Raw genomic sequence first — 26596 nt, 5'->3', positions numbered from 1 at the left:
CATCTGTGTGGGGCAGGTGCCCTGTCTTATCTGTGCACCACAGCAGGGTTCACAGAGGGGTGCGAGTGTAGATATTACAGCAGCTGATAAGCACACAGCCAGCAAAGGTCGCCAAACTGCCCAGCAACTGAGGTGGGTCGCTTCCTGCGAACTCCCCACCCCTTATTTTTTAGCCTACTTTCTTTTTCCTTCACTCTAACTGTCCCTTCATTCCCTGTTCCCCCATGAGTGCACACTTTTGGGTGCCCTTCGAGGTCACAACAGATACCCCTGTTGCAGTCAAATGATATCGACAATGCGAGAAAAAATGAAAAAATAATCGCAAAGCATTTTGGAACAGCTTGCAGAAGATAGCGCCATCAACCACCGAAGATGAGTAAAGTGCAACAAAGAAGCTGTTTCCAAACAGTGTACGCATATGTAAATTGCAAAAGGCTAAGCGACCTAACTTTTTTGCATTTCTGCATTTTTTCCTTCTCCCAGAAAAGTGTTAATAAAATTTACTCTGCATTATAAAAACACCCCAACTTTGCTCTGATTTTTCGAGAAAAAAAGTGAGTTCATTATGTAAGTAAATACGGCATTTAAATTTGTTTCGTACCCAATATTTTGCATATCGCCCAGCTATAGCAAGTATCCCTACAGCAGTAGGGATTTGGACCTTCTCTTACACATTTTATATCCAGCCATTATGACCATGCACTCAGTCTGTGCACCAAAGCGCAGCAAATTGATATTTTTGTAAGTGATCTGTTGTTTTCTGACACCAATTCACAGTGGAACAGGTTTCTAAATCATGTTGAAGGTTGCAAGTCAACCACACAACACTAATCTCTGTTGAAGAACTTTAGTGAAAGCGTGGTGTTGGGCTTTATTTGTCGTTTTTTACTTGTTACTTTTTGTACACACTGTGCTTTTTGTCGTAAAAGGAAGAAAGACAGGACAGGATGCGAGAAGTACAAGGCAAAAGAGACAAAAAATGGGACTGCTTTATTTTACAGTACTGTTGAACCCCTTTATAAGAGGCATGCTCCGAACAGAAATGTCTTTTGTATGAGATGTTCCTTATATGCAGGGTACCTCGTATGTACTTTACAGCGAAAGCTGATATGAGATCAGAACACTGGTCACAGGGGTGCGGCACCGTAGTTGTTCGCTGCTGCCACTGCCGCCGGTGTCCGTAACTAGTATCCCAAGAAATAAAAAAATACATCTAGGACACAATGGGATTCGAAACCGGGACGGCTGTGTCTTAGCCCAGTATTCTACCACAGAGCGACGTTGGTGCTTGAAACTCAATTGCCTGTCTTCAAGCCTCTCTTAGACAGGCTTGATGACGAGAAAGGAATCTCGTTAATATGAGTAATAAAGTGTTTTAAAACAGCAAAGGAACAACCAGGCATCACACAATTCGAAATGCATTAACGAGTGAGTCATCCAATGCTTCAACCCATTACAAAAACTTCTTGATCACCTATTCACTGTCGTGCATAACCACTTCAGGCATAATTCTTCATCGTCATCATCCACTGCTAAAAAAATTGCGAAAATTTCTAGCAAGTGTGTAGCGCATACCACGTTTCTCTGAAGAATGATGAAGGATAGCATGGGGATGCCGGCCTACTGCACAAAAATTATGATTACCCATGGTGTAGTCGGTACCCAGTAAGAGTGCTTGTAGCACTTACTGAAAGAGTGTTTAGAAAAGGCTCTGAGAGGCCACTCTTCCAGCTTTCACTATGACTGTGCTGTGTGTTCCCCCGCAGGCCTGGCTTTTTTTTCTTATTAACCCATAATTAACTGTGGGCACACTGGTCTCTTATACCCATTTTTTCTCTTATATCATTGCCTCCTATAAAAGGGTTGGACTGTATACAATATTTACTCGCATGATTTGTGCGCCCCTAATATTTTGTTAGCTTTACGAAAAAGAAATATTTGCTTGCATATTTTGTGCTCCCCGACCCGCCCCAGCCAGCTTACTAGCGCCTGCATGACGAGACTTTGAACTTTTGGATTCTTTGGACGGGCATGTCGGGCACGTGCCTGGCCACTCAGGAGAGCACAGCCGCATGGGTTGGGAGTGCAAAGTCCCTTCTTTTGAGGACTTGTCCTAAACTAGTGTCCTGAGAATACCATGCACGAACACTTAAACCTGTTGACAGGTCACCGAAACTGCTCAAGCGTTTGCCCCCTTTATCTCTCCATCTCTACTACCGTTAGAATGCACGCTCGCGTCCCGGCATGGACAACTTTCGGCACTGGAGGCGTCATGCCAACTGTTCTACTTGTTCTCTGCGTTTGCGCAGCAACACACGCTTGGTTGATTTCGGAAGTTCAGGTCTTGCCATTCGCCCATCGTCTTTTTACTTTTCTCCTGCGAGGGGTTACGGTAATTTTATATACGGCGAAATTCATGCTTGCTGTTATAAAGCTTGCTGATGAAAACCGGAATCGTGCCCTCGCCAAGCACTTCAGCATGAAGTTCTGCAATGTGGGACGATCGGTGCGATCAGTACTGGAGAAAGCAGAAAAGTTCACGCTTTCTAATACAAGTTTCCTGCCGCTGAAAAAGGCCTTTTCAATTATGTGCAAACGCTTCAGTCCTCCAGTATCACCATGTCGTGGGACCTCATTTCTTCTAGCATTGTCGAGAAGAGCTTCAAGAAAATTAGATATTCAAACGCGCTGGACAGAACCCAAGGGAAATGCATCTTAGGAGGGCATGACAGGGGTGGTGACGATGATTCTCAATCGAATCTCTCGATTAGCGATTTCGACTAGACCGTGTGTTACCGGATCTGACTGGTTAAAGTACGTGCTAATTTTGTTATAAACAAGTACACTTCATTTGTGCTACAATTTATTTTCCTTTTTTTAATGTGTATGCTACTGCATGTGTTAGGACTACTGTGGATTATTTCATATGTGTTCGCGAAATCCCTGCATAATTTGCACACCCTCTTCTCAAAATCCCAAAATATTAAAAAAGGTGCCCAAATTATGCGAGTAAATACGGTATATCTTCGTTAAAGTGGCTCTGAAACGGTTTTTTGAAGTTTTGTCAGTGTTTATGCTTGAGCATTGTGAAACCATTTGCACCGAAAATTTAGCAACACCCTGTGTACCAAGGCCACTATAGAAAATTGTATCATACCTTCCTTCTAACCCCTGCTATGCCTCCTAAACTCACGAGACATGCTGGCGTCACTGCTGATCGCAGAGCTCTCACGAGTGCACTCGACTGTTTGAGCTTTGTCAGGTCATAGCCTCCGAGACTGCACGCCGACAGGTTACACGCGATCTTGGAGACCATAGCCCAGTGTGCCTAGCAGCACGCACGCTGTCTGTCAACAGATTGCGATCACAGAGTGGTTATATCTGCTCCAGCAGGTGCCGCCGCCATACCAGCCAATCTTACTTCCGTGCATTCCACAGGCAATCGGATCAGGAGCCTGGGTGACGTCGCGCTTCCAGTGGATGTCGTACTGCGAATGCGTTGAAAATGCGTTTGGTTGAGCTACAGTGATCTGCTGCGTTTTTCAGCTTAAAAGTGTTGTAATTAATTGCATAGTTTATGCAAAGTGCTTAAATCAGTCTGTAAGTGACCCTTCAGACTTTGTCTTCTGGCCCAATGTGTTTGTACAAAATCGTAAAAACTATTCGAGGGTCCCTTTTAAGTGTCTTGAGGTCTCTTTAAATTACATTATTGTTGGCAGTCCCAGAGGTCTTGCTGAGCGAGCATGCGTATCTTTACTTTTTTCCTTCAGTGTACGCTGTACCGCAAGCAACTGAACATAAATGTAGTACCAACAAAAATTATGATTATATTACAGAATTTCTGTTTTCTGGCAAAATGTGTTATCTGTTTCTGATAAAGCAGCCTTCTAACCTCATTTGCAGTTTTTCTATAAGAATTAACTCAGCTTTTACTATGAGACCCGGCACCAAGCACCTCTGTTGATTCCCATATTCTGTGCCTTTAATGTAATATCACTGCAAACAAAAGATGCTATAATTTTACACTGTTTAAATTGCCTATCTTAGCTTTATTTTATAACTACATTATCTGCAATAGCACTTTTTCTATGTAGCAGTGTTGTCATTTTACCTTGTTTGCTTCACTGTTCCTAGTCTGCTGCAAATGTACACAAGGTTGATGCATCGAACTGAATGCAGGTCAACGGATTTCGTTGCAACTGCCCTGCGGGTTACGAGGGTACTCGCTGTGAAATTGATATTGACGAGTGTCAATCGGGACCATGCCTGAATGGAGCAGGCTGCCTGGATCTTGTCAACGGGTGAGGAGAAACTTTGGCAATATACCACCCACTTAGTTTTCTTAGCAGACATGGAAACAATAAAACCTCGCTGCAGTAACGTTGGTTGGAGAGCCAGAATGATCTCGTTACATTCCTTGCCTTCAGGGCCGGGCAAAGGTACTTTGAAATTGTATTGCGATACAAGATACTAAGGCATAAAGTATTGGAAATACCGATACAAGATACTGCCATGAAAATTGTATCAGATATAATAAATGCCAATTGTATCTTAAGCTATTTCAATAAAGTAGCAAATTTGTTTTTATAGGCCCTCACAATTTAGTAAAAAATGCATATGCACAAAAAAACGGCGTGAAAGTTTCTGAAAATGTACCCAATTTCATTTTAATGGCATGCTTGTCGGTATCTCAAATGTTTTGTCCCAAAGTAAAACAGTTTACTTCCGAAAAACTTATTAGGTTTGTTTTAACTGCTTAACAGGACAGCTCTGCAGACACTTCGCTGACAGTGGTTCTTGCTTGTCATTTCTATAAATCATGGAAATCGCTGCTGAGCTTACCGACCAGCTAGCATATTGCCATCTAATGACACGAACTTCACTAAGAAGTCTTTTCTCGATGGCACAAATATCGGTGTGCAGTTTCAGCTTGTGCATAAAAGGCCGTTCTGCAGTACCGAATCACCGGTGCACAGCAGCAACATGGCTGGTAGCAATGTTTTTGAGGAGCATCGTGTGTACAGGCCTATGTTGAGCGCATAAAGCTGCTATCAATTTTCCTATTCTTCTCTGTTGGCATAAATTGATCATTATCTATATACTAACTAACGTGTAATCAATGTCCTTGAGTGAGAGAACATGTGCGCCTCAGAAACTCATCAGACTTATTGCATTGTTAGGTAGGGGTGACCCTAAAGAAAGTGGAAGTCACTCTGGTAGAAACGAAACTCGCTAATGAGCTAACTTGTGCCTGAAAACTTAATTCAAAGTACAAGCAAAGTGCACTGCACTCGGATAGTGGCAGTAACTGTCGTCGGTTTTATAGCAAAAGCTGTTATGCGATCACTTTTCGGGTCACGCGCAGTTGCATTTTGTCCGCCGCCCTGCCTGTGTTTGTAACCAGATCGTGCGAAATTAGAAAAAAAAACCTTGCACCAATGACACAGTGGGGCTTGAACCTGGGTCCGCTGGGTAACAGCCCAATATTCTACCCCTGAGTAACGCCGGGGCTTGTAATTTGTCAAACTTGCATTAGGCAGGTATGACCTAGCACTAATGGCACAGTGGGGCTCGAACCCAGGTCCGCTGGGTGCCAGCCCAGTATTCTACTACTGAGCTACACCGGTGCTTGTGAGTTGTAAAACTTGCCTTAGGCAGGCTTGATATCGGGAAAGCAGTCCCGTTATTATGACTTATAAAGCATTTTACAACAGTGAAAGAACAACCAGTCATCACACAATGCGAATAGCTTAACGAGTGGGCCGTTCAATGCTCCAACCCATTACAAAATCTTGTTCTTGTTTCCCTATTAACTGTGGCGCATACCCTCTTCAGCCTTAATTCCTCATCGTTGTCAGCCACTGCTGCATGGACAATTGGTACGAAATTCCTTGCAAGTGTTGAACGGATACCATGCTTCTCAGAAGAATGACGAAAAATAGTATAGCGAATGCCGGCCTACTACCCAAAAGCTTACTATTAATGCCCTAGTGAGTACCAAGCAAGTGTGTTTGCAGTAGTTGCCCGATGAGTGTTTTGAAAGGGCTCTGAAACGCCGCACTTCTAGCTTTCTCTGTGACTGTGCTGCGTCTACCGCGCAGACCTGGTGTTTTTCAGTAATCTGATTATCGACAGAATGCGTCTTGTATTTCACATTTCAGTGTTGTCGCTGATGTACGTGTGAGCTCAGGAACTAATTAGACAAAGCATGTGCACTGCGGGTAATCTGAATAATAATTGATGAGTTTTTATGTCCTAAAGCTACGATATGATTGAGGAATGCAGAAATGAAGTGCTCCAAAAATTTTTATCATGTGATGTTCTTTAATGTGCTATCAAACCCAAGTACCAGCGCCTCTAGCATTTCACCTCTATGGACATGCGGCCGCCGCAGCAGGATTTGTGGGTAATCTTAGCTGCACAATCTGAGACAATCTTGAAGGTTACAAAACTTTGTGGATGTCTTGCGCTGAGCGGTCATACGTTTTTTGTGACTTAGACCCCGATCACACCAAATGAAAAAAAAAAGAAAAAGAGAGACTGCATGGCAGCATAGTTGCAAAAAATGTTGCGGTACAACGCCGCTCTTCAAGCTATTGCTTCCTATAGCTATGGTTACCTAGCAATGAATGATAGTGAAAAAAATAGGGAGGACTAGAAAAGAAAAACAGTTATAATTAAAATAGAAAAGCCGCTCTCTTTCTAATATTCGGGGTCAATAAGTTCAGGCGCATGATATAGGTCACATTCCTAGTAGATATGACAAATAAGCATGAAGTATCGTCAATTTACCTGTTAAGGTAAGGCAATAAAGAAATCAATATCTATGGGAAATTGCTTGAAATGGCTTGTTGGTTCATTGATTAGAAAAACGGACCATTTGACATAACAGTGTTTCTTGAATCGCATTTCTATAATTTTTAAGATGGCTCCCAGTTATTTCCATTTTGATTATGCAAACTCAATTTTGTCATTTTACCAAGCAGTCAGCACACAATGTAATGGTATATCTGTTTTCTAAATCGCCTTGGCAGAAGAGTGAACTAAAGTGAATATAAATGTGCTAGTAGTAGCATATATATAGCAGAAAATAAAGGTAAGGATAAAACAGAGACCTTATTTGAACTGCTCTTTAGAGAAGGCATATTGCAATCATGAGACAAAAAAAAAAAAAAAAGTTCGAAGCGCAAGGTGCTGTGTGGGACGCAAAAGAAGGACAACTTAGAAAGCACTTGTGGTAATAATCACATTATACAGCCTAGCCCACTTATATCGATCCCAGATATAATGATATATCGGTTATAACGACCATAATCGGTACACTTACGATTTTTCTACTCTACCCTTTGAAACTGAGTTCACATACAGCAAACATTTTTCAAAGCCTTCTACTTTTACATTGAGCACTTCTGATACAGTCGTAGTAAAAATATGGTGCATACGAAGCAAAAAGAAAAATGTTAGAACAGACACTTTAAGGCATGTGATAGGCACGTGCTTACGCTCGCCCTGTTGCAGTTTACTTGCAGCGAGGATACTGTGGACCCCGTTGAGCACCGCTTGCAGATTTCGAACACTGTGAGCAGGGTCGCTCACTTTCCAGGTGTTTCTTCACTGGCAGAATGGAAGTGAGGGGAAAAAAAAGAAATAAGAAGTAGCATGAAGCAGTTTGTGGCTTTCGAACGGTGAACTTTACTGACGCTGTTCTCGGCATCTACAACCCCCGACGATGCACCAACAATGCCTTCGAATGCAAGAAGCCATAAATACAAGAGGCGATAACATTTCATTGCATAAAGATTCACTGCGATGCTCAACCTGCTGACACCACAATGTGCCGCAAAAGGTTTTCATGAAAATCCTTCCAAAAACTGCGTGTCGCTGAAACCCGTCGATTAGTGATAACGACTTCCCCGTGGTTGTGGCAGTGCCTTAACAGATAACCATGAGAAAACAGCAATGGCGAGGTGACGAGTGGTGATGAGTGGGCCATTTTGACTCATCGCTGGCAACCAGAACACATTAATTTTTAGATATCTACTTGGCGAAATTACGGCGGTACAAGTGCGTCACGCTGCTGTTTGCAAGTTCCCCACCCCTGCATTGTGCGAGGCCACTTGCACGCATTGCTTTTCAAAGTTCATCTTCATTGTGTTGCGCACGATCAACAGTGAAGCATGCACGAAGACTGCACAAACCCGTGCATGCATTGGACTGCAAACAACCCGGCATGTGACGGTAAAAGCCGAGTAAACGGTGTGCTGCACGCAACTAGTCAGAGATGATTGGTTCGACGTGGTGGTACCACGCTTCACTGCAATGGCGTGAGTTTATTGCGAATGTGGTTTAATCTTTCATGAGCGAACGGGTTTCGCCTGAACGCGAGAAAGCCTAACTTGTCAATTGAGGGGTTGTTAGCACTTTTCAATTAAAATACACAAAAAAATAGTTTGGCGATGTGGCCGGCGCTATCGCCTTTGTAAACACTTGAGTGCAAAAAAAAATGTTGGTTATTTTCATTTGAACAGCGTTCCACTTGCCCGCGATGATGTCTGCCTCAATTTCAGCTAACATCATGCTGTCGCTGTACACCTATGACAGTGTCAGTGCTCATGTCAACTCCCAGATCACTGGCTGCGTAAGCACTGCCTATTCGATCACAGTGTCAAAGCTATCGGAATCTTCCCCAACTTGACAAATGGTTTTGTCATCGGTCAATTCCACACACAGCTCCAGGTGTTTGTCAGCGTAGGCGAAACCCTCAAGGGTTATTCCAGCTGGAATCGAAACACCAGCTACGTGCAGACCGTCGAAGGCAATGTTTGCAGGTGAGAGTTTGTCGCACACACTATCCACTCCGGGTGACACAGCTGTCTCGGCGTCCAGTATGAAGCTCGCGTGGCAAAAACAGTTCTGCAGGGTCTGCATAACCCCCTTCTATGAGTTTGCAAACATGCCAACGGCAGACCATAGGTCAACAGCATAGTTTTTGCCGGTGTTGGAGCACAGGCTGCACAGCACCATAACAGCAATAACGGTACCATGCGGCCTAAGCTACGGCTGTGCTGGATTGCGGCATTTTCAGTTCGAGGGCACGACAGCCTTGGCACGGTGGGTTCGAGGGTCCGAAAACAATCAAAATGGCGACCTCAGTACTCATAGTTTTCTGTATATCCTCTAGAAGGAACTCTGGGGCTAGTGTCTATGGGACTGCAATGCATTGTGCTTCAGCGAGCATGGGAATGATGGGTAGTACAGGGATTGGCCTAATCTTTGCACTTCTACCTCCCGGCGTGTTGGTGTGGCTTGGGGCTGCTCTGTCACGAAACAAAAATCAGCGAAAGTTCAGCAGTTGCACTTCACCACCTTAACCTTTTAGGCTTATCAATTGAAATCGGGTCACAAAGTTCAAGAGAGTTCTTTCTTTTCTTCAAAACAGAACCGAAACGCAGTAATAAATGAAGTGACAAGTGCGATTCGCCACCCGCATGTACGAAGACTAGGCAAATCCGTGTAATACTTATAATTCTCATGGTCACTGAACCATCGCAGCGCCAAAGTTTCTGTAGTTAATCTTGGGAAACTCTATGTTGATTCTGACTTAGCTGTAAAAAGTCGGGAAAATTGGATTCCGAAAACTATAAACGGAATTAAATGAGGCATGTCTGCTATTTTGGGCGTCCGAGAGATCGGACGTTGACTCTACTGATATAATGGCTAGTTATCGTAGCACTTTTGAGTTCATTTTAAATGAGTTCGATGTAATTTTAAAAGATCTTTCAATAGAAACAGCAGAAAGAAAGCGGCATGGTACGTCAAAATATCATCTAATAGCTAAGTGCTTGTTCCATTAGATACAGCATCAGTACCGGCGGAGCTATAGGTCCACGCAGGTGAGCGGCGTTAGAATTTGTGCAATTATCAACGCATGCATTGTGATATGCGGCGTTTGCTAGTGGGTAAGTGCCATGGATCTGACAAAACTAAAAAGGAAAGAAATCTCAAAAACAAAAGGCACGTGAGCTAGCGCGCGAATATAGTTTCTGTCGAGGCTGCGCCAGCTTTGTCGTTGTTGTTCTGCTTCACAAAAAGAGACGTCCACATCTCATCACTGGCCCTGACTGGGGGAGTTGGGCAAAAAGATAAAATTTTGTCTTTGCCTTTAGGTTTATTCTGGTGGCTTTGTGGCACCAGTACTAGCCGGAGAAGTGTTCATTCAGCAATTAATGTTTTGCTGGGTATATCATTGTAACCACAGTATCGTGTATCGTAAAGTACACGCTACACTACCGATTGTTACAGAAATACAGATACAGACACTACAGTCGAATCTCATTAATTTGAACACACTTAATTCAAACTTCTGGTTAATTTGGACTCATGATGAGGTCCCGTCAAAGCTATGTGTATTCCAATGAGCAAAAACGCCCAATAGTTTGAATGCACAAGCACTTGCGACGGTTAATTCGAACATTTGGCGCTCCGAAAATGCTCCCAGCACCCATCCTAATCCCGCGGCGGCACCTCTCAACCTCAACGCTGCGCGCGAAGGAAAATAAAAGGAAAGAAAAGGCTGCAGTGAAATGTTTGCGTTTCCTCAAATGCCAATCTGCGACGTGCCTGTGTCATGCTTCTCCCTTTTCCGCCCCTGCCACGTAAAGACCCTTCTCCTTCCAACACCGCACGCAAAGAGACCGAGGACGGAAAAAAAAAAATGAGAGAGAGAAAGTTGTCGTGGAGTGTGGTTCTCTCTCACGCGCCTGTGCCACGCTTCTTTCTTTTCCGTCCCTGCGATGTAACTCTTTCCTTTCAACAACGTGTGCGATGAGAGCAAAAAAAAAAATGCCAATCTGCTTCTTTTCACGTGGAGAGGCTCCTCCTTTCTGGTCACGTGGTGGCCATGCTGCAGCTTTGGTGCAGAGGGCAGTAGCGGAGATAAGTCGTTGTTGTCGTCGTCTTTAGAGAATGTCGGCGCTGGACATTGCCGCGCACAACTTCTCTTGCCAGAAGAATGCTAAAGCCGAAGCAGACATGCTTTGCAAGCTGCGTGCGAAATTGATTGACTGGCTGCAAGGCAAATGTGTGCAGACGTGCATCACTGATTACTTCAATTAATGACGGATGTCCTGTGATTTGTGAATAAATGTAAGCCTTCTGAAACTTCCTCCTCGTGCGTTAGCTCACCGCACAAAAGCCACTGCATGGGCTTACTTAGCTTTCATCAATTAATAGGTCTGTGGCTATTTGAATATAAGATGGTGGTGGCATATTTACAGAAATCCTGTGACTCATTGTATGATAGCACTTTCTGAAGCCCAGTTTTACTGTGAAAGTTGTTATGAGATCACAACAAGGGTCGCGTGTGCCATAGTTGTCCGCCGCTGCCGCCACTACTTGTGTCCGTAACCACTATCGTGCGAAATGAGGAAAGAAAAACTTATTACATGAAAAAAAGACCCAGGGATTCGAACCTAGGTTCCCTGGGAGCCAGCCCAGTGTTCTTTTTCTGAGCCAAACCTGTGCTTGAAACTTTGTTCCAAAGTGACCCTTAGACAGGCTTGATTTTGGTGAGGGAATCACGTTAATATAAGTAATAAAGCATTTTAGAACAACCTTGAAACAACCAGGCATCACACATTGCAAATTGCATATCCAGTGGGTCATCGAATGTTCTAACCCATTACTGAAGCTGCAGACAAAATTCTTTATTTTTGTTAGCCACAGCATAAAAAAATTGCACAAAATTTCTCACAAAAGTGTAGAGGGCACCCCGCTTCTCCGAAGAATGACGAAGGATGGCATAGAGAATGCCGGCCTGCCACATAAAAGTTATGATGCGTTGTGACGTAGTGGGCACCCTGAAGTGCTGTTGTAGTAGTTATCCAACTATTGTTTAAGAAAAGCTTTGAAAGGTCACTCTTCCAGCTTTTGCTGTGACTGTGCTGTGTGTTCTGCACAGGCCTGGCATTTTTTAAAACTGAAAATTGCATTTTTCTCATCTTCTGTGCCACATCTCTTTTGGTATGTGATTAAAAAATATCTAGGGATTATGTAAAAAGAAAAGCAATGTTTGACTGGATAGACTGTTCTAATTGCCAAGGTCTCCCTTAAAGTGGTTGTCAATTGGAACAAAGAGTGACTACTTTCACATTGCCCATCATGGGGAAAACCCTGGTAACACCGCACCACATAGCCTCTATCACTGTATTTTCTTTTGTAATATGCTTCCTCTTTGCTCTCTATAAAGTAATGAGGAGGGGGACACAATATAGAAAAACATCAGCAAATATGGTAAAAATATCACATGGAAAGATGTAGGTGTGAGCTGTGTATCTATTTAGACTAGGCAAGAACATTTTTTGTCAGCCTTTTGTTTCTTAATTAAGACATTGTGTTTTTGCTCATTTTAACACATGTTTAACTGTTATTTTTTAATATTGGTGAACTAGCCAGTACAATAGATTGCACATACAGCAGACTTCCTGCAAGACAAACTTGAAGGGACAATGAAGAAATGTTCATCTTATCAGATGCTCCTCTTATCAGAAGCACCCTCAAAGAAAGAATTGGTGACATACCAAGATGCATGCAAGTATCTTAGTTCAGAATGAAGAATCAAGTACACGTATATCAAAGGAAAAAAAAGCCAGCAAAGTTATTTATTTGAGAGAGTCGCTTTAAGCAACTGCATTCAAAGGCTATTGCTAGGCTTTATCCACTCCATAATGTATGTCTGTTGCTGTTGTGCACAACAACAAGGCACACAAAGTGCGAGGCATATAAAGTGCGAGGAACGGCAAATGTGCGATCGTTGGCTTGGCGCAGATGAAAACCTCGTTTTTTCCGGCGATGATGACCAACCCGGGATAGGTAGGAGAAGCGAACATTCATGAGAGGAGATATGTATGATGTAATCTCACATGCTTCCGCTCAAAAACGGCATTGGTCAGTATAGCTGATACATTTGCGAATAGGTAGACTCAGTTGTCGTTTTTTTTTTTAACACGAAAGCGATCTATGTCGGGGTCCATCATGGCTCTGCTGACGTGCTTCCATCACGGAAGTGACATTGAAAAATATATATACTAAGAGATTACAAAGAAAAAACTAGAAGGCAAGAATTCGCCACTCGAAATCGAACCAGCAACCTCTCGATTCTCAGCGCGGGGCACTAACCACTATGCCACAGAATATACGTCTGGAATGCTAAGGGCAAGCCATTTATATACACCGTACACTGTTTGGCAGTCCTCATAGCTTCGAAATTTTAGCGCATTTTTGTTATGAGTGGCGAGATGGTGTGATGGGCTCGCATTGGGCGTGCTCTTAAAGGTCGTCGCCTCCATGAAGAGCCACCCCCGCGGAGTGTGGTGTCTCCTGCACACGCGCTTATCAGGCTCGTAATTTGGGAGAGGGCTTGTGCTGTGTGCCTCTTCTTTGGCTCTTGTGTGTGTTTCCCCGCACTCCCAGTTCACTGAACGAAGGTCACTTTGCACGCTGGTGCGGTTGTGTTTACGAAAAGAGTGCGCCACTTATAATGCAGGAAGAATTGTGACAGTTCTTCGCACTTGTCCTCTGTATAGCTGTGCGCTTGTTTCGTGTGTGCTTATTTTTCTTTGAACAGCACACTTCCAGTGTCAAGCTGTGACAGTTGTTAGCCTGTGCTTGTCCTGTGTATGCTAATTTTGTGCGAGTTTTCTGCATGAGGTGTGCCCTGCAACTTTCCAGCTGCTTGCCGTTCTTGATGTAACTGCAATTTGTTGCTGTTACTGAGACAATGCACTATAAATGCTCTACTACCTCTGTAAAGACGCATTTCACTATCGTGTTTTACCAATTCCTATATAGGGTATCATCCGCTTTTGTTTTTGCTTTTTCTGCCTATTTGTTTTTTTTTTTTTAGCGTTTGGCCTTGTGATCACCCTACGAACTCTTTTTTTTCTTTTTTGTTGCTTTGCCACCCGCTCTGCGGGTTGAAGGTGGCTGCCGGTGGTGGCTTGCTCGCTTCCTCCCTCCACCGTGGTGGGGATTTGCTTCAAGGCCGTTTTTTTTTCGTAAGCTTTTTTTTCCGGTTGCTTCATTCCCGTCATGAAGCTAATTGCCTGTGGTGGCGGCATCCACCAAAATGTTCGTCTTATCAGAAGAGTAGGTGCAAGGCTGTTCGTCTTGAGCGGATTGTTTTTGCATTGGGTTTATAGAAAACAAAAAAAGTGCTCTGACGTTTGTCATAACGTAGAATTTGTCTTAAATGAGTTCGTGTTAGCGGTAGTTCAGTGTATATTCTAAAGTAAAATTATTTGTAATTATTTGTCAAGTGCAAATTCTTATGCAGGTATTTATTTATTTATTTATTTTCATTGATAGATATGTGGGGTTTAACGTCCCAAAACCACCATATGATTATGAGAGACGCCGTAGTGGAGGGCTCCAAAAATTTCAACCGCCTGGGGTTCTTTAACGTGCACCGGAATCTGAGCAGACAAGCGTACAACATTTCCGCCTCTGCCGTAAATGCAGCGGCCGCAGCCGGGATTCGATCCCGTGACCTGCGGGTCAGCAGCCAAGTACTTTAGCCACTAGAACACCGCGGCGGGGCTATTTCTTTATTTTAAATGTAGGTATGTTGTAACATTGCAATACTATGGATGATACAGGGAAGTATGTAGAATTTCCATATTGCTAAAATCCTACACTGTAAAGGCAGAAAAAAATGTGTCAATCATAGAATGGATCAGTTCAATTCATGACTGTTTATATGAAAAATAATCATGACTATTCACAGTTGAAATCACTGTTTTGTTTTACCCAGTATATTTAATTCGACATCACCTTTAAAGTAACACCTGTATTGTTTGGTTGAAGTTGTCCATTGTTGGTGTTTAGGAGCTTGCACTGAATTGATTGAGGCTTTGGTTGAGGTAGGAACACTATAAAACGTAGTTCATGGTTAGGTTTTGCAAGCTCATTGGAAGCAAACTTTCTATAAAAATTTAGATTGCTAGGTACCACCTGCTTGCTTGATTTTTTTTATTATTTGAAATATGTGGTAGTTCTTTATCTTTCTTCAAATCTTAAGTAACAGATACCAGGCTGTTTATGCAAACGGTCACATGTCATTTATATTAAGCAGATTTTGCACGCCATAAATAAGTGGTCTGGGGGCCGCTTTTATTCAATATCTACATGAATGACATTGTGAAAATTGATACTAATGCTGAATTTATTATATATGCTAATGACAGTACTGTCATAATATCAGGAATCAAGGCGCTGTACTTGACTGTGTAATGCAATGAACTATACTAGGGACTTTATCTAGCTTGGGTTAGCTAAATCAATTTATGGTTCAAGTGAAAAAAAGCTAACACACCTATTTTTCCCTTCAAGAACAAATTATTGCAGCTGAATACTGCTATAAATTTTGAAGGTCAGAAAATCGAAATAGTTGACAGTCGGCAAATTCTTGGCACCTACTTTTCGTCACAGCTTACGTGGGACATGCATGTAAATTACCTTTGTAAAAAGATGTCCTTTGTGACTGGCGTTCTGTCATGATGTTGTAGTCGACTCCCTACAAAGGCCAAAGTGCAGATTTACAAAGCTTTATTTTAATGCACATTTGTGTTATTGCACAACTACTAAAACTAACGTACATAGACTTCTAATGCTACAGAAGAGGATTATATGCTATATTACCCACTTAGACTCTGTATTATTCTATTCAAGCACCAGAGAAGCATTTCCAAATTACAATGTTATTCAAATGGACAACTTGTACACTATCTGTTTACTACATGCTGCACGATGTAACTCGTACTCGTTACATACTGTACGATGTAACGAGTATACTTCGTGCAGATCGCATCTCAGTGTTCAAGAAGCTGCTAGTTTGTTGTCGATCATTTTGTTAAAATTGCGCATAGGACGGAAAAACTCGACATTATTCCAGAACTTGCACGACCTCAAGTGATAAGTTCGATGCATGATGTATAAAAGGCCGTGCATTCTAACGATGATCAGTTGATCGAGGGCCAACACTGTGTTTACCGCTATCAGAGCCAGTGTATCTCTGTAATCTGACTTTCTGTTTATTGGCCTCAAGTTCGGCCAAGTAAACAGTTTAATCTTAGGCATACAGTCGGCTCTCTTTGTCCATGTCACGATTTCATGACAATAAGGCAGTTGTCATCATTGGAGCATCATCAAATTATTGTGAGCACAAGGAACCCTGAGACATGGTCAGTTACACATTTCAGGACACACTACAAACATCAATCAGTACATAATCTACCATCTGCTTTGAACAAATATGAAAATGGCATTTTCAGTAAAAAAGCCTTGCACTCGACTTATATTCTGTTGCAATGTGATATATCGTTACACGTACATACTATGTAGCATATTTAGTTTGTCTTATGATTTTCGTTGTGCTAACATGAGTTTCTTACTGTGTTCCATAGCTGGCGTTATGTTTTTTTTTGTTCTATATAGCTAGCATCTCAGTACTGTATAATTTTACTTACTGTAATGGTATTGTAAAAATGTATATTTCTTGTAGTTATAATTCTGTTCTTGAGCAGTTCCAGCTATTGCTGAAATTTTCTGTTAACCACTGTATATGCACTTGCTATTTGCCGTTTTTTATGCTGATCATTGAACCGACCTTCTCTACACTACTGCCTTGTACTATACTCTGGTCGTTTGATTCCATCAAGCTACTAACGTCACTTTTAACCCAATGTAACCCCTCAGCATGTTCGTCTTGGAAAAATAAAATTGAATTGAATTCAATTCCTGTAGTAACAATCACATTTCCAGTTGTCATTGTTGTGGATTCCTAAACTTTTCTACTAACACCAGGGAAATAGTACTACACATTTCAATTTCTCTGAGCGTTGAGGTTATTATGCATGGACATCCTAGTGAGTAGCACTAGTGACCATTTGTCACCATCGCGCACCCTGCTTTTGCTAGAACTGCATGTTCTCTCTATACTTTTTTTGTGTGTGTAATATCTGTAATCATAGTTACACTTAGGTTGTCTCCATCTAATGTTTTTGTAGTTTACTGTGTGCATCTGTCTGTATGTAGATGCAAATACAAAACATTACATAGTACTAGTAAGCTTTTAGATTTTGCAATGCTTAAAAGCTTTGGAATAGTTTCTCTAGACTTATTGTTGCTGTCTAATTACTATACAGGTACGAGTGCAACTGCACTGATACAGGCTTTGAAGGGGAACACTGTGAGAGGAACATCGACGACTGCTACCCGGGTGCCTGCCACCACGGCGGAACGTGCGAGGATCGTGTGCGAGGTTTCCAGTGCCACTGCCACGAGGCCTATGAGGGCAGTTCCTGTGAAATTGACATACCGGACTGCGACCCTCCGAGGCCATCGACGCCACCCTGCGAGAACGGGGCTGCCTGTCTAGAGCGCTCTAATACAAGTCTCTACCACGAAAACTATCTGGGGCTCTTCCAGAGCTTCAGCTATGCCACGGCTGCCGGATACGTGTGTCTCTGCCCACCGGGGTTCAACGGGACAAGATGCGAAAACAACATAGATGACTGTCCGGGTCACAACTGCAGTGTTTATGGCCACTGTGTCGACCTGGTGAATGCGTATCGCTGTGAGTGCCAGGCCGGATATGAAGGCATCGACTGTGGAACTGAGGTGGGTGTCATCGCTTTTCTCTTAGGTGCTGATTAACTCTAGAAATTGGTGTTTGGTGTGAATAAAAACTATATATTCTCTATTGTTTGTTTAATTTTTCAAGTGGTTAAAGGTATAAGAAGTACAGTAATGAAGTTCTACTATTTACACATTGTTTCTATTAGCGACAAGCCTGTCCAACTTGGAATACATATTCTGAATTTGGTTAGGCATGTGAAAGAAAACTATGTAGGCTGCACATTAAGCATACCGTATATGCTCACATTATCCTCGCACTCTTTTTTTTTTCACGGAATATCTATGAAAAGTTGCGGGGTGCAAGAATTACGTGGGGAAAATTTTTCGCAAAAACATACAGAGCAAAAAAGAAAATGAAGTGGCTGCAAATCGGGACTCTCACGCCAGCAACTAACTGCAAGTTTTGAGAATCACTAATTAAGACTTATCTTAACAATAAAATCACAGGTTGAACGCAAGGATTTGAGACACAAAAGCCGCTAAAAAATAATGGCAAATTGGAATGCCATACACAAAGGTTGTGGGAATTGCGGGCGTAGGGTTAGCGTGCGTCACTCAACGAGAGCCCGCAAAAGGTTAGCGTATGACGTCACTTTGTGGTGGTGATCATCTAACACGGCTTTGTCTGCAGTTGCCTTCTGATGAAATAAAGTTTACCATCCATTCCAGCCTTATGCACACGGGTGGCCCAGCGCGTCATTTTAGTGGCTCGTGCTGCGTCCGCCAGTAGTGAACACAAAACTTGGTCTACTCAGAAGTGCGTATTGGCGGCCCTGTTGCTGTTGTTTAGTGCATGATCAATTACTTTCAACTTCAGCCGCCATGTAACTTCCGTATCACCCATAGTGTAACCACAGAAGAGACGCAACATGCAATAGACGCCATATTGTGCACTTGCCACTTTTACTTGGCTTGGATTGAATTGAGGCTCAGTGCATTGATAGTACACATGATGCTTAAGAGGTGATGCCGGATGGCATATGCTATTATCGTCAGTGGCCGGAATGAGCAGACTACACTGTAGAGCAGACGGCACTGTTGCTTCAATTTTCGGGAACGCAATAATTACTCATGGAAAATTTTCTTGGGCGATGTGGGGATGTGAGAATAATGCGACTGTGAGAATTATGCGAGTAATTACAGTATGAGTTTCCTGCATGTAAGAGTGAGCATGGTGCAATTTGAGTGAAATAATCGAGCATTTCATATGCAGGGCATGAGTTACTTATCCAACTTCTTGCACAAATTTAAATTAAGTTGTATACTTAGTTGTTATTTGTGTGAACTATGGCCACCTACTACTACAGTGAAACCTCATTGATGAGGCACTCGGGGGACCTGAAAAACATGTCTCTTACTCTTGTAACCAATAATTCTAATGACACTGAGAAGTTGAAATGAATCACTTCATTGCACATCATCATTGAGGCCCTAATGTGGCCGAAAACTGTAGCTAGACAATTCTGCTGCCTGGGCCTGCTTGATACTGTTCAACTCATGTCTGTTTGATCAGAGCTGTCTCACTGAAACATGGCAATGGCTCTGGAGTCGGACTACTTCTGGCAGACAATGAGAGCGATGCAGCCGCAGAAATCCAATTCTTTGTTATTGTGTGAGAGTTTGTGTGGCAACCTTAGTAATTAGTTACAAAAAGCATAACAGAAAAATTGGTGCAATTTGTAGTATCAGCCATGCAAGGAACGACATCTGGCTTGGGAACGGTACAGAATTAGGCCAATTAGGAATTCGAAATTGCAGCACATACTGGTTGGTACTAATATGACGTCGTCCGTGTTGCATGGGCATGTCTGGGTTTTTTCTGAATAGTGAAGAACTAGGGATCTCAAGTGGTTATCTTTATTAACCGAGAGACTTTTGTAACCGCATAACTGAGTACCTTTTTTGTGTGCAATGTTGTTAACTTGGTGGCCTTTTTTATTCGTTCATTTGTGCAACAATACCAAGATTGTCTTAATGCTTGTGGCAAAAGATGACATTGAAATAAAACATCACCTGACTAAGCTTCTAGCACTCTAGCATTATACATGCATTCAGCGCACAGAATACTCACTTGCATGTGGTACAAAATATACAAAAAATACTAGCACTCAGAAATGCCATGCAGACAGTGGTGGAATTCTGTAACACCAAGATGCAACTACAACTTGGAATAAGATACTATATCATATCAAGATATAATACACAAGCAATGGCACAAAAACTTAATTACTGACCTATCGACAGTAATGGCATGATATAACACAAATTACAACCAGTAAATAAACAAATACATAATAGACAGCTGAATGAAATTCTAAATGGGTAAACATTTAAAAATTATAGTTCTACAAGTTCACGAGCTTTACTATCTAAGAAATATTTTTTTGGATTGCTTGCTTATTGTCACCAGTCTGTTATAAGCAGCAATACATGACATTAAGGGGGATGTGGCTTTGGTGTTGAAAAAAATGGCAAAAAAATCGATTTTTCGAAAATCAAGTTTTCAGTTTCTAGAACCCTTCTTCTATCTGATTCCAAATATCTACCCTGAAAACCGCAAAGAAGAGCTTTAGAAAATTTGTTTCACCCTCTTAGGTAGCGAAACTTTTTCGGGAAATCGCGAGAAAACACCAATTTTCAAAACACTATAGCTTCGCAATAGCGTGGCCGGGAGCCGGCTTTTTGGGCTCATCGAAATGAGCATTTCTTCGTGGTTAAATTTCCCGCCTCAGCTGGCTCCTCCCTTTAAAAACAAGCACACAAAAAGCAAATGTGTGAAGGTCCTTTCGAGGCCCTTGATTGACTGTAGCTGCCATGTTGTCTCAGCTCACCTCGTCATTGGCCTGATGCTCACTCCGGGAGATCGTCGTCTGCTGCTTGTCCGTAGCACGCATATGGCTCTCGAAAATTGCTACCTCGTAATGTGTTCTCGGCTAGACAATCACTTAGGATATAATTACGCTTTAGTTAGTAGCTGTAAGCGGATGCACGATCAGATTACTACGAGTGCGGCGCATCATCGTGAGCGGGCCGCGGTCTACGATCCTGGCATGTCATCGGAGTCGTCTTTAGGCCAAACTTCGCTGACAGTGAGACTGCGGGCAAGAACAACGTGCTAGCCCACTCGTGGCGACATGCTTCTTCGCAAGCAACGAAGCTGTAAGCAGATTCACGATCAGATTACCATGAGCGGGCACGCGGTCTGTGAGCGTGGCGCGTCATTGGAGTTGTCTTTAGGCCAAACTTCACTGACGGTGACACTGTGAGAAAGAACGACGTGCTAGCACACTCGTGGCGATGCGTTTTTTTCACAAGCAAAGAAGCATATCACTCGCTAGCTCCTCGGAATTGCAGACGGGCATTTTATGCATCAGCAGTAGATCCCACAGTCAAGCTCGTCAACCCTCCCCCCTCCACTGCCAAGGATTGCTTGGAACAGGGGCTAGCAGTTACGTGCTTTGTCACTCAAAAGTGCGATACCAGCGCAGTGCACGCCAATTTTTTGTCATCGTAGCTACGAATTTCGCGCATTATCACCGAATTGCGCCGCCAAGTGCATCACGCTCCGGCTGCAATGTCCTCGCGGCCCTGCACTTTTACGGTCATATGTAGTGCTGTCAATAAGCTTTTGTGATACGGTTTAGACATGCTTGGAGCTCTGCTTGGTATCGCCACTAGCGTCTATGAATATTCTGAGACAATGAAAGCCTCGTAGATTAGCGTTTCCACGATCAGTCGTATGATGATGCGTTTCATGGCTAGAGTGGCAAAAGAGCATGCATAAAACAAGGGCACGAATTTTTATATACCTGTCTCACGTCACTAAATAAACTGCTAAAGAATTCATGTGCCACCAGTCTCCTGCCTATAACTTTGTTATTTGGAAAGAAGGCATAGGCTGTCATGATGTGAGCCATTTTTTTGATGCAATAAACCCCTTTATATATAAAAAATGTTCGGTGATTATTTGTAATCAAGTTCTTAATTACGTTAATGAAAGACACACTGGGCAGAGACCACATGCCTGAGAAATTGAATATCACAAGACAAACCTGAGATCACAATTTTTAGGTGTTTTAGAGATGTAAAGAGAAGTTGAAACTTTTAACGCAGTTCTCTCAATACTGTTTTTTTGGGGAAGGGGGGGGGGGGGGGCATTATTTTCAGCCTCTCCACGAGCTTCAATAAAGAAATAATTTGTCTCTCATTAAGTACTTGTGGTATTGCCTCAAAATTTTGATGGAAGCAATGCGAGACCATTCTTAGTGTCTGTGCCAATTTTCATCAATATCCAACGAAAAACAAGAAAGTTCGTCGAAAAATGACTGTCAAAAACTCTAACTGGCTTTTTCTCAAGTGTGTTTTGGGCATTGTGCACTACTCGTGGAAAGTGTAGCACGGAAATGACTGGACGGATTTTGATGGAGTTTTTTTTTTTCTGAATCGAAAAACATTTTTTGAGGGTCTGACAATCTTTGAATTTTCGTTTATGGCTCAGATTTTTTTTCAAAGATGACTTCTACATGACACTGTTTCTGACAATGTGTGTAGGCAGCCATAATGATCTGTATTGAAAGAAAGAGAAGTGATGAAAAAATTCTGAGATTGTCATACCCAATAGTCTTCTTTTGAGTAAAGATCAACACCATTTGCAGGTTCCTGGCATGTTTTGTTACAACGCTAGGCTTTCCACGAGCAGAACATAAAAGTCGAACCATGTAGCATGATGTAACTTAAGAACTACTCAAGGTATCGGGATGAAACTGCATATCTCCCTATTCAAAACACTTATGAGTATGCATACCAAATTTCATTGCTCTAAGTCACCAAACAAAAAAAGTTTTTTTAACACCACCTCCCTTCTTAAATCCTTGTGGGTATGTAAAAAGTTTGTGATTTGCCAGTTTAATAAATGTAGTCCATAATTTCTTTTGGTCATTGGCATAATAAATGCCAAATGTCCGAAGGGATACTGAGGGGAAATATTACTGTCAGTAGGTAGAAACATTTGAGAATCTGCTGTATATTGAGAATAAATGAGCTCAGAGATTCGATGAGCATACATTGCACAGATACTGTGGATACGATTCAGTATGAAATAAGAGGTTACAGGTTCATGATAAGATAAATTGTGGACAAAACAAAGAGCATTTTTTTTGTATAATGAATAAGTTGTTATAACTGTTTTAGCTGAGATATAACCCCCCAAACAAGTATGCAGTATAATGAAGGCGAGAAGGTATACAAAAAAGAACAGCTGTTGTTTAAAGAATGCAGTATTAAGGAGAATAGGAAACCCAACCAAACCGTCTTCAAATGTAAAGAAATGTCTCTTGTGATTGTCTCGTGTAATGTGAGTTTACTCAATAGCATTTTTATAGGCCTGTCAGAGTAACTCTAATGTAGTGGGCTCCATACAGCAAGGCATATTGATCTGTATAGATGGCCTGTTACAGCGTTTAATAAACAAGCGGATTGGCAGTTGCCACATAAACAAACCATAGGCTTTTTTGTTGACATATAGAAGAACCAAAATTTTTCTTTCACTTGAGTGCATCTGCTGATTGAAAGTTATGTACAAAAGCTAACCTCATTCCCCTGTTTTGTGCATTATAAAGGTAGCTCTGCTCCATGTCCTAACATGTCGAGGATGACACTTTGTTCTAGTCATCTTGTTCCTTTGGTTTATTGCACTGCTTTTCATGATGCAGTCTTACCAATTTACCTAGCTTAATGTGCTTTATGACAGATGATCAAATTGTGGTTGTGTTCTTAAAGAATATGACTGCCCTATTTGCCTAATGTCGTTTTGTGTTTTTTAAACTCAGGTAAATGAATGTGAGGCATACCAACCGTGCCGCAATGGGGCCACCTGTCGTGACAAGGTTGCTGACTATGAATGCACGTGTGCTGATGGATATGGCGACAAGAATTGCTCAACACTTCTGCTTGGCTGCCGCAAAGCACCGTGTCTCAATGATGCCCGCTGTGAGCCACTATTGACTGATGATGGGCAGCATTCGTACCGCTGCCATTGCCTGCCAGGATTTGCTGGAAACACCTGCCAGACAGTTACAACTGCCTCACTTAACAATGGATCTACTTGGGACCTTAACGTTAGTGTTGACCAGCAGCGTGAAGGGTTTCTGGACCACCACAAGTTGAGGATGCAGTTCCGAACTACCCTTCCAGCTGGCCTGTTAGCACGTGTGACTGTGGACAAAAGTCGCGTGCTGTTAGTTACTCTGTCTGAAGGCCGTGTACTTGTGAAATCCGCAGATGACACGGTGTCTCTCACTGTTGGTGAAGGACTGAACAATGCTGAATGGAATGAATTGAATCTGGAAATGTCTTTGGGATCAATATTTGTCTTCCTGACCGAAGGTGGCAATGCAACAGCTCTGTGGCTCGGCTATGATCCGGTCACACCACTAGTTTCAGTTGTCCTTGGAAGTGGACAGAAACAGAGCAGAAGCGGCTTCATTGGATGCTTAAGAGAAGTGTGGCTCGATGGAGTGCTGCAGTTGCCACGAGACCAGGGTGGGCTCGCTGAAGGTTGTCCACGTGAGGAGCAGTGTGTCATAGACACATGCAGTGGCCAGGGCACCTGTGTAGATCTGTGGAACCAGCATGAGTGCCACTGCCGTCGACCCTACTATGGCGAGCGATGCAACAACAGTACGTGTGACTCTTCTTAATGTGCACTTTGCATTGTTCTACAAAAAGCTGTTTGTCCTCAGTCAAACTATATGTAGGTTCGAGGAACGTTGCCTTGTTCTAGCTCAGGCACAGTATTCAGTTGCTCCAATAATGTAGCTTGAAATTAATGTTTCCACACTTTCTTAACGCCTATTTGTTGAGACTGCTGAGCACAAAATGGATGAATGCAAGAAAAAAAAAAAAACGAATGCTAGGGAGGTAGCAATCATAGTGATGGCTGAAACTAAATGTCTGGTGCTTATGACTGAAAGTGAGCGAAAATAGCCATTGCAATCATTGAGCATAGTGCGGTCATGTCTGTCATAATAATTTGTACTGTTGCAAGGTGGGGAGAAGGGGGGCAAAATTCGGGGTCGTTGAAGCATTTCTTTGTGTTGTGTTGTATGACATGTACATGCGTACATGTCATAGTGGCGCAGGCAGTAAACGAAAAGTGAGGAGTACTTTTTCCTTCATGGTAAAGTAGTTAGATGCCTTTTTATTTCGGAGGTTTTCGTTCTGGCAATACTGCTTTTCCCGGAGTTTCGTGCCCTACAAAACAGCAGAGGGCAGCACAGAAAAATGAAAATGGGGACTGTGGGGCTGAAACTGCATCGCCGGAGGTCCAAGGCATTGTTTTGTAGGTTACAGAATCAATCAATGAGCTCAGTGATGTGTAACGTTGCCCATGGGCAAGCTTTCGTGAGACTGCGCATATGCGGGGGATCGGTCAGGTGAGAAAAACAGGCGCGGGATTGTTTTTCAAAATAGAGGGTCTACTCTGCGTGCAGCGCTGCAATATTCGGCAAACGTGACCGCTGCGGTCTACTGTACGAATTAGCGAGCTTGTTTGGGGGGTATAAAAAAACAAAAATGTCAGAGCCTGTTTACTGGCCCTTTAAGGAAGCTTGTTAATTAATGTTAATTATGTGACATCCTTCGTAAAATAATCAACAACCTGTGTTTGGTGACATACTCCTGTAGCACATCCTCCTGTATACAGAACTTGCTTTATATAATGCAGTCCCATTTTTTTGCAAAGTTCCCAAGTAATTCTTGTAGGTCCTTACTGCTAAACTCGCTTTTTAGTCCTATGGCTTTGTGAGATGTTCGCAATCACCCAAGTAATGTAGCTTAACTGATGCTGTTGGTGTAGCTGCTATAACATTTCTTACAGAACTGCTTTAGACTGTCTGAGCCTACTCTCCAAAACAAACTTTGCTGCCTGTGAGGGGTAGAAAACGGCTTGCTTGCCTGATTTTCTTTAGCTTAGTAGCCATCGAAACGCTTTATAGATGGCTTGGCTTTCTGTATGACAAATTTTTCTACTCCCATGCAGGCTACCCAGCAGCCACCTTTGGTCATCACAGCAGTCTGAGCTTCACCAGACTGCGAGTGAAGCCTGAACACTGGGGAAGTCTTGGCCTGGGAGTTGAGGCCACACTGTTTGTGCGCACCCGAAGCCCGTCTGGCCTGCTCTTCTACATTGGTGCAGACCCTTCAGTTGTGCATCCTTCATCAGGAGATGAGAGTTTCTTGGCTGCCCGACTGCACGATGGCCAGCTTCAAGTGCTTCTTTTGAGCAGTTCTAGCGGTGGTGCTGGTGCCACTTACGTGCCTAAGGTTCTGCATCCATCCAAGTTGCGACTAGACGATGGCAAGCTTCACTTCATTCAGGTGTGCTTATATGCTCAAATTCAAGGCTCATGATTCCAGGACGAGCAACTTTGCTCAGTATCTGCTGAAGCTGATTTTCAGTGGGCATTAAAAAGGGAACATCTGCAGATTCTCGAAAACAATGTTTTTTTTTTCAATTACGTTGAAATGCAAAAAGTAAGTGAACCCTGAAGTAAGAAAAAAATGAAGTTCACATTTTTTGTAGCTGCAATGAAAATACATGTCACATTAACTGCTAATGCATGAACTAGGATGTCAAAAATGAACAAAATACACTGAATTCATGTAGGCTACTGGTACTTTGTGAATATATCAAGGAGGTTTGTTAGTAAAAAAATGCAAGTTTTTTTTCGAAAATTACATATTTTTTGTTTTTATCTGCTTTCAAAAGTTTGTTCTATATAATTTCTTAACAAAAAAAAAACTGAAAATAGTAATGAAAAATCAAACTCAAAGTAAAGTAAAACCGCTTTTAAAAAGCAAAAGGTGGTTACTCAAAACTAAAAGGAGCTCACTGTCTAGAGTC

General features: G+C 42.4%; 1 protein-coding gene across 4 annotated transcripts in view; it reads left to right on the top strand.

The window, feature by feature from the left end:
• Positions 1–26596, top strand: part of LOC119160975 (cell polarity complex component crumbs) — a 234921-nt gene that overhangs the window by 140504 nt on the left and 67821 nt on the right. For all 4 annotated transcript variants that reach the window (XM_075880257.1, XM_037413268.2, XM_075880258.1 and 1 more), the window contains 4 exons: positions 4180–4301; positions 17202–17676; positions 23523–24372; positions 25733–26070. In XM_075880257.1, coding sequence (XP_075736372.1) covers positions 4180–4301; positions 17202–17676; positions 23523–24372; positions 25733–26070 — 1785 coding nt within the window. The remainder of the gene's footprint in view (positions 1–4179; positions 4302–17201; positions 17677–23522; positions 24373–25732; positions 26071–26596) is intronic.

Source organism: Rhipicephalus microplus, chromosome X (genome assembly GCF_043290135.1).
Source record: "Rhipicephalus microplus isolate Deutch F79 chromosome X, USDA_Rmic, whole genome shotgun sequence".
NCBI lineage: Eukaryota > Metazoa > Arthropoda > Arachnida > Ixodida > Ixodidae > Rhipicephalus > Rhipicephalus microplus.
Note: the sequence above shows the minus strand (reverse complement) of the source record. Positions and strands in the feature narration are given on the sequence as shown.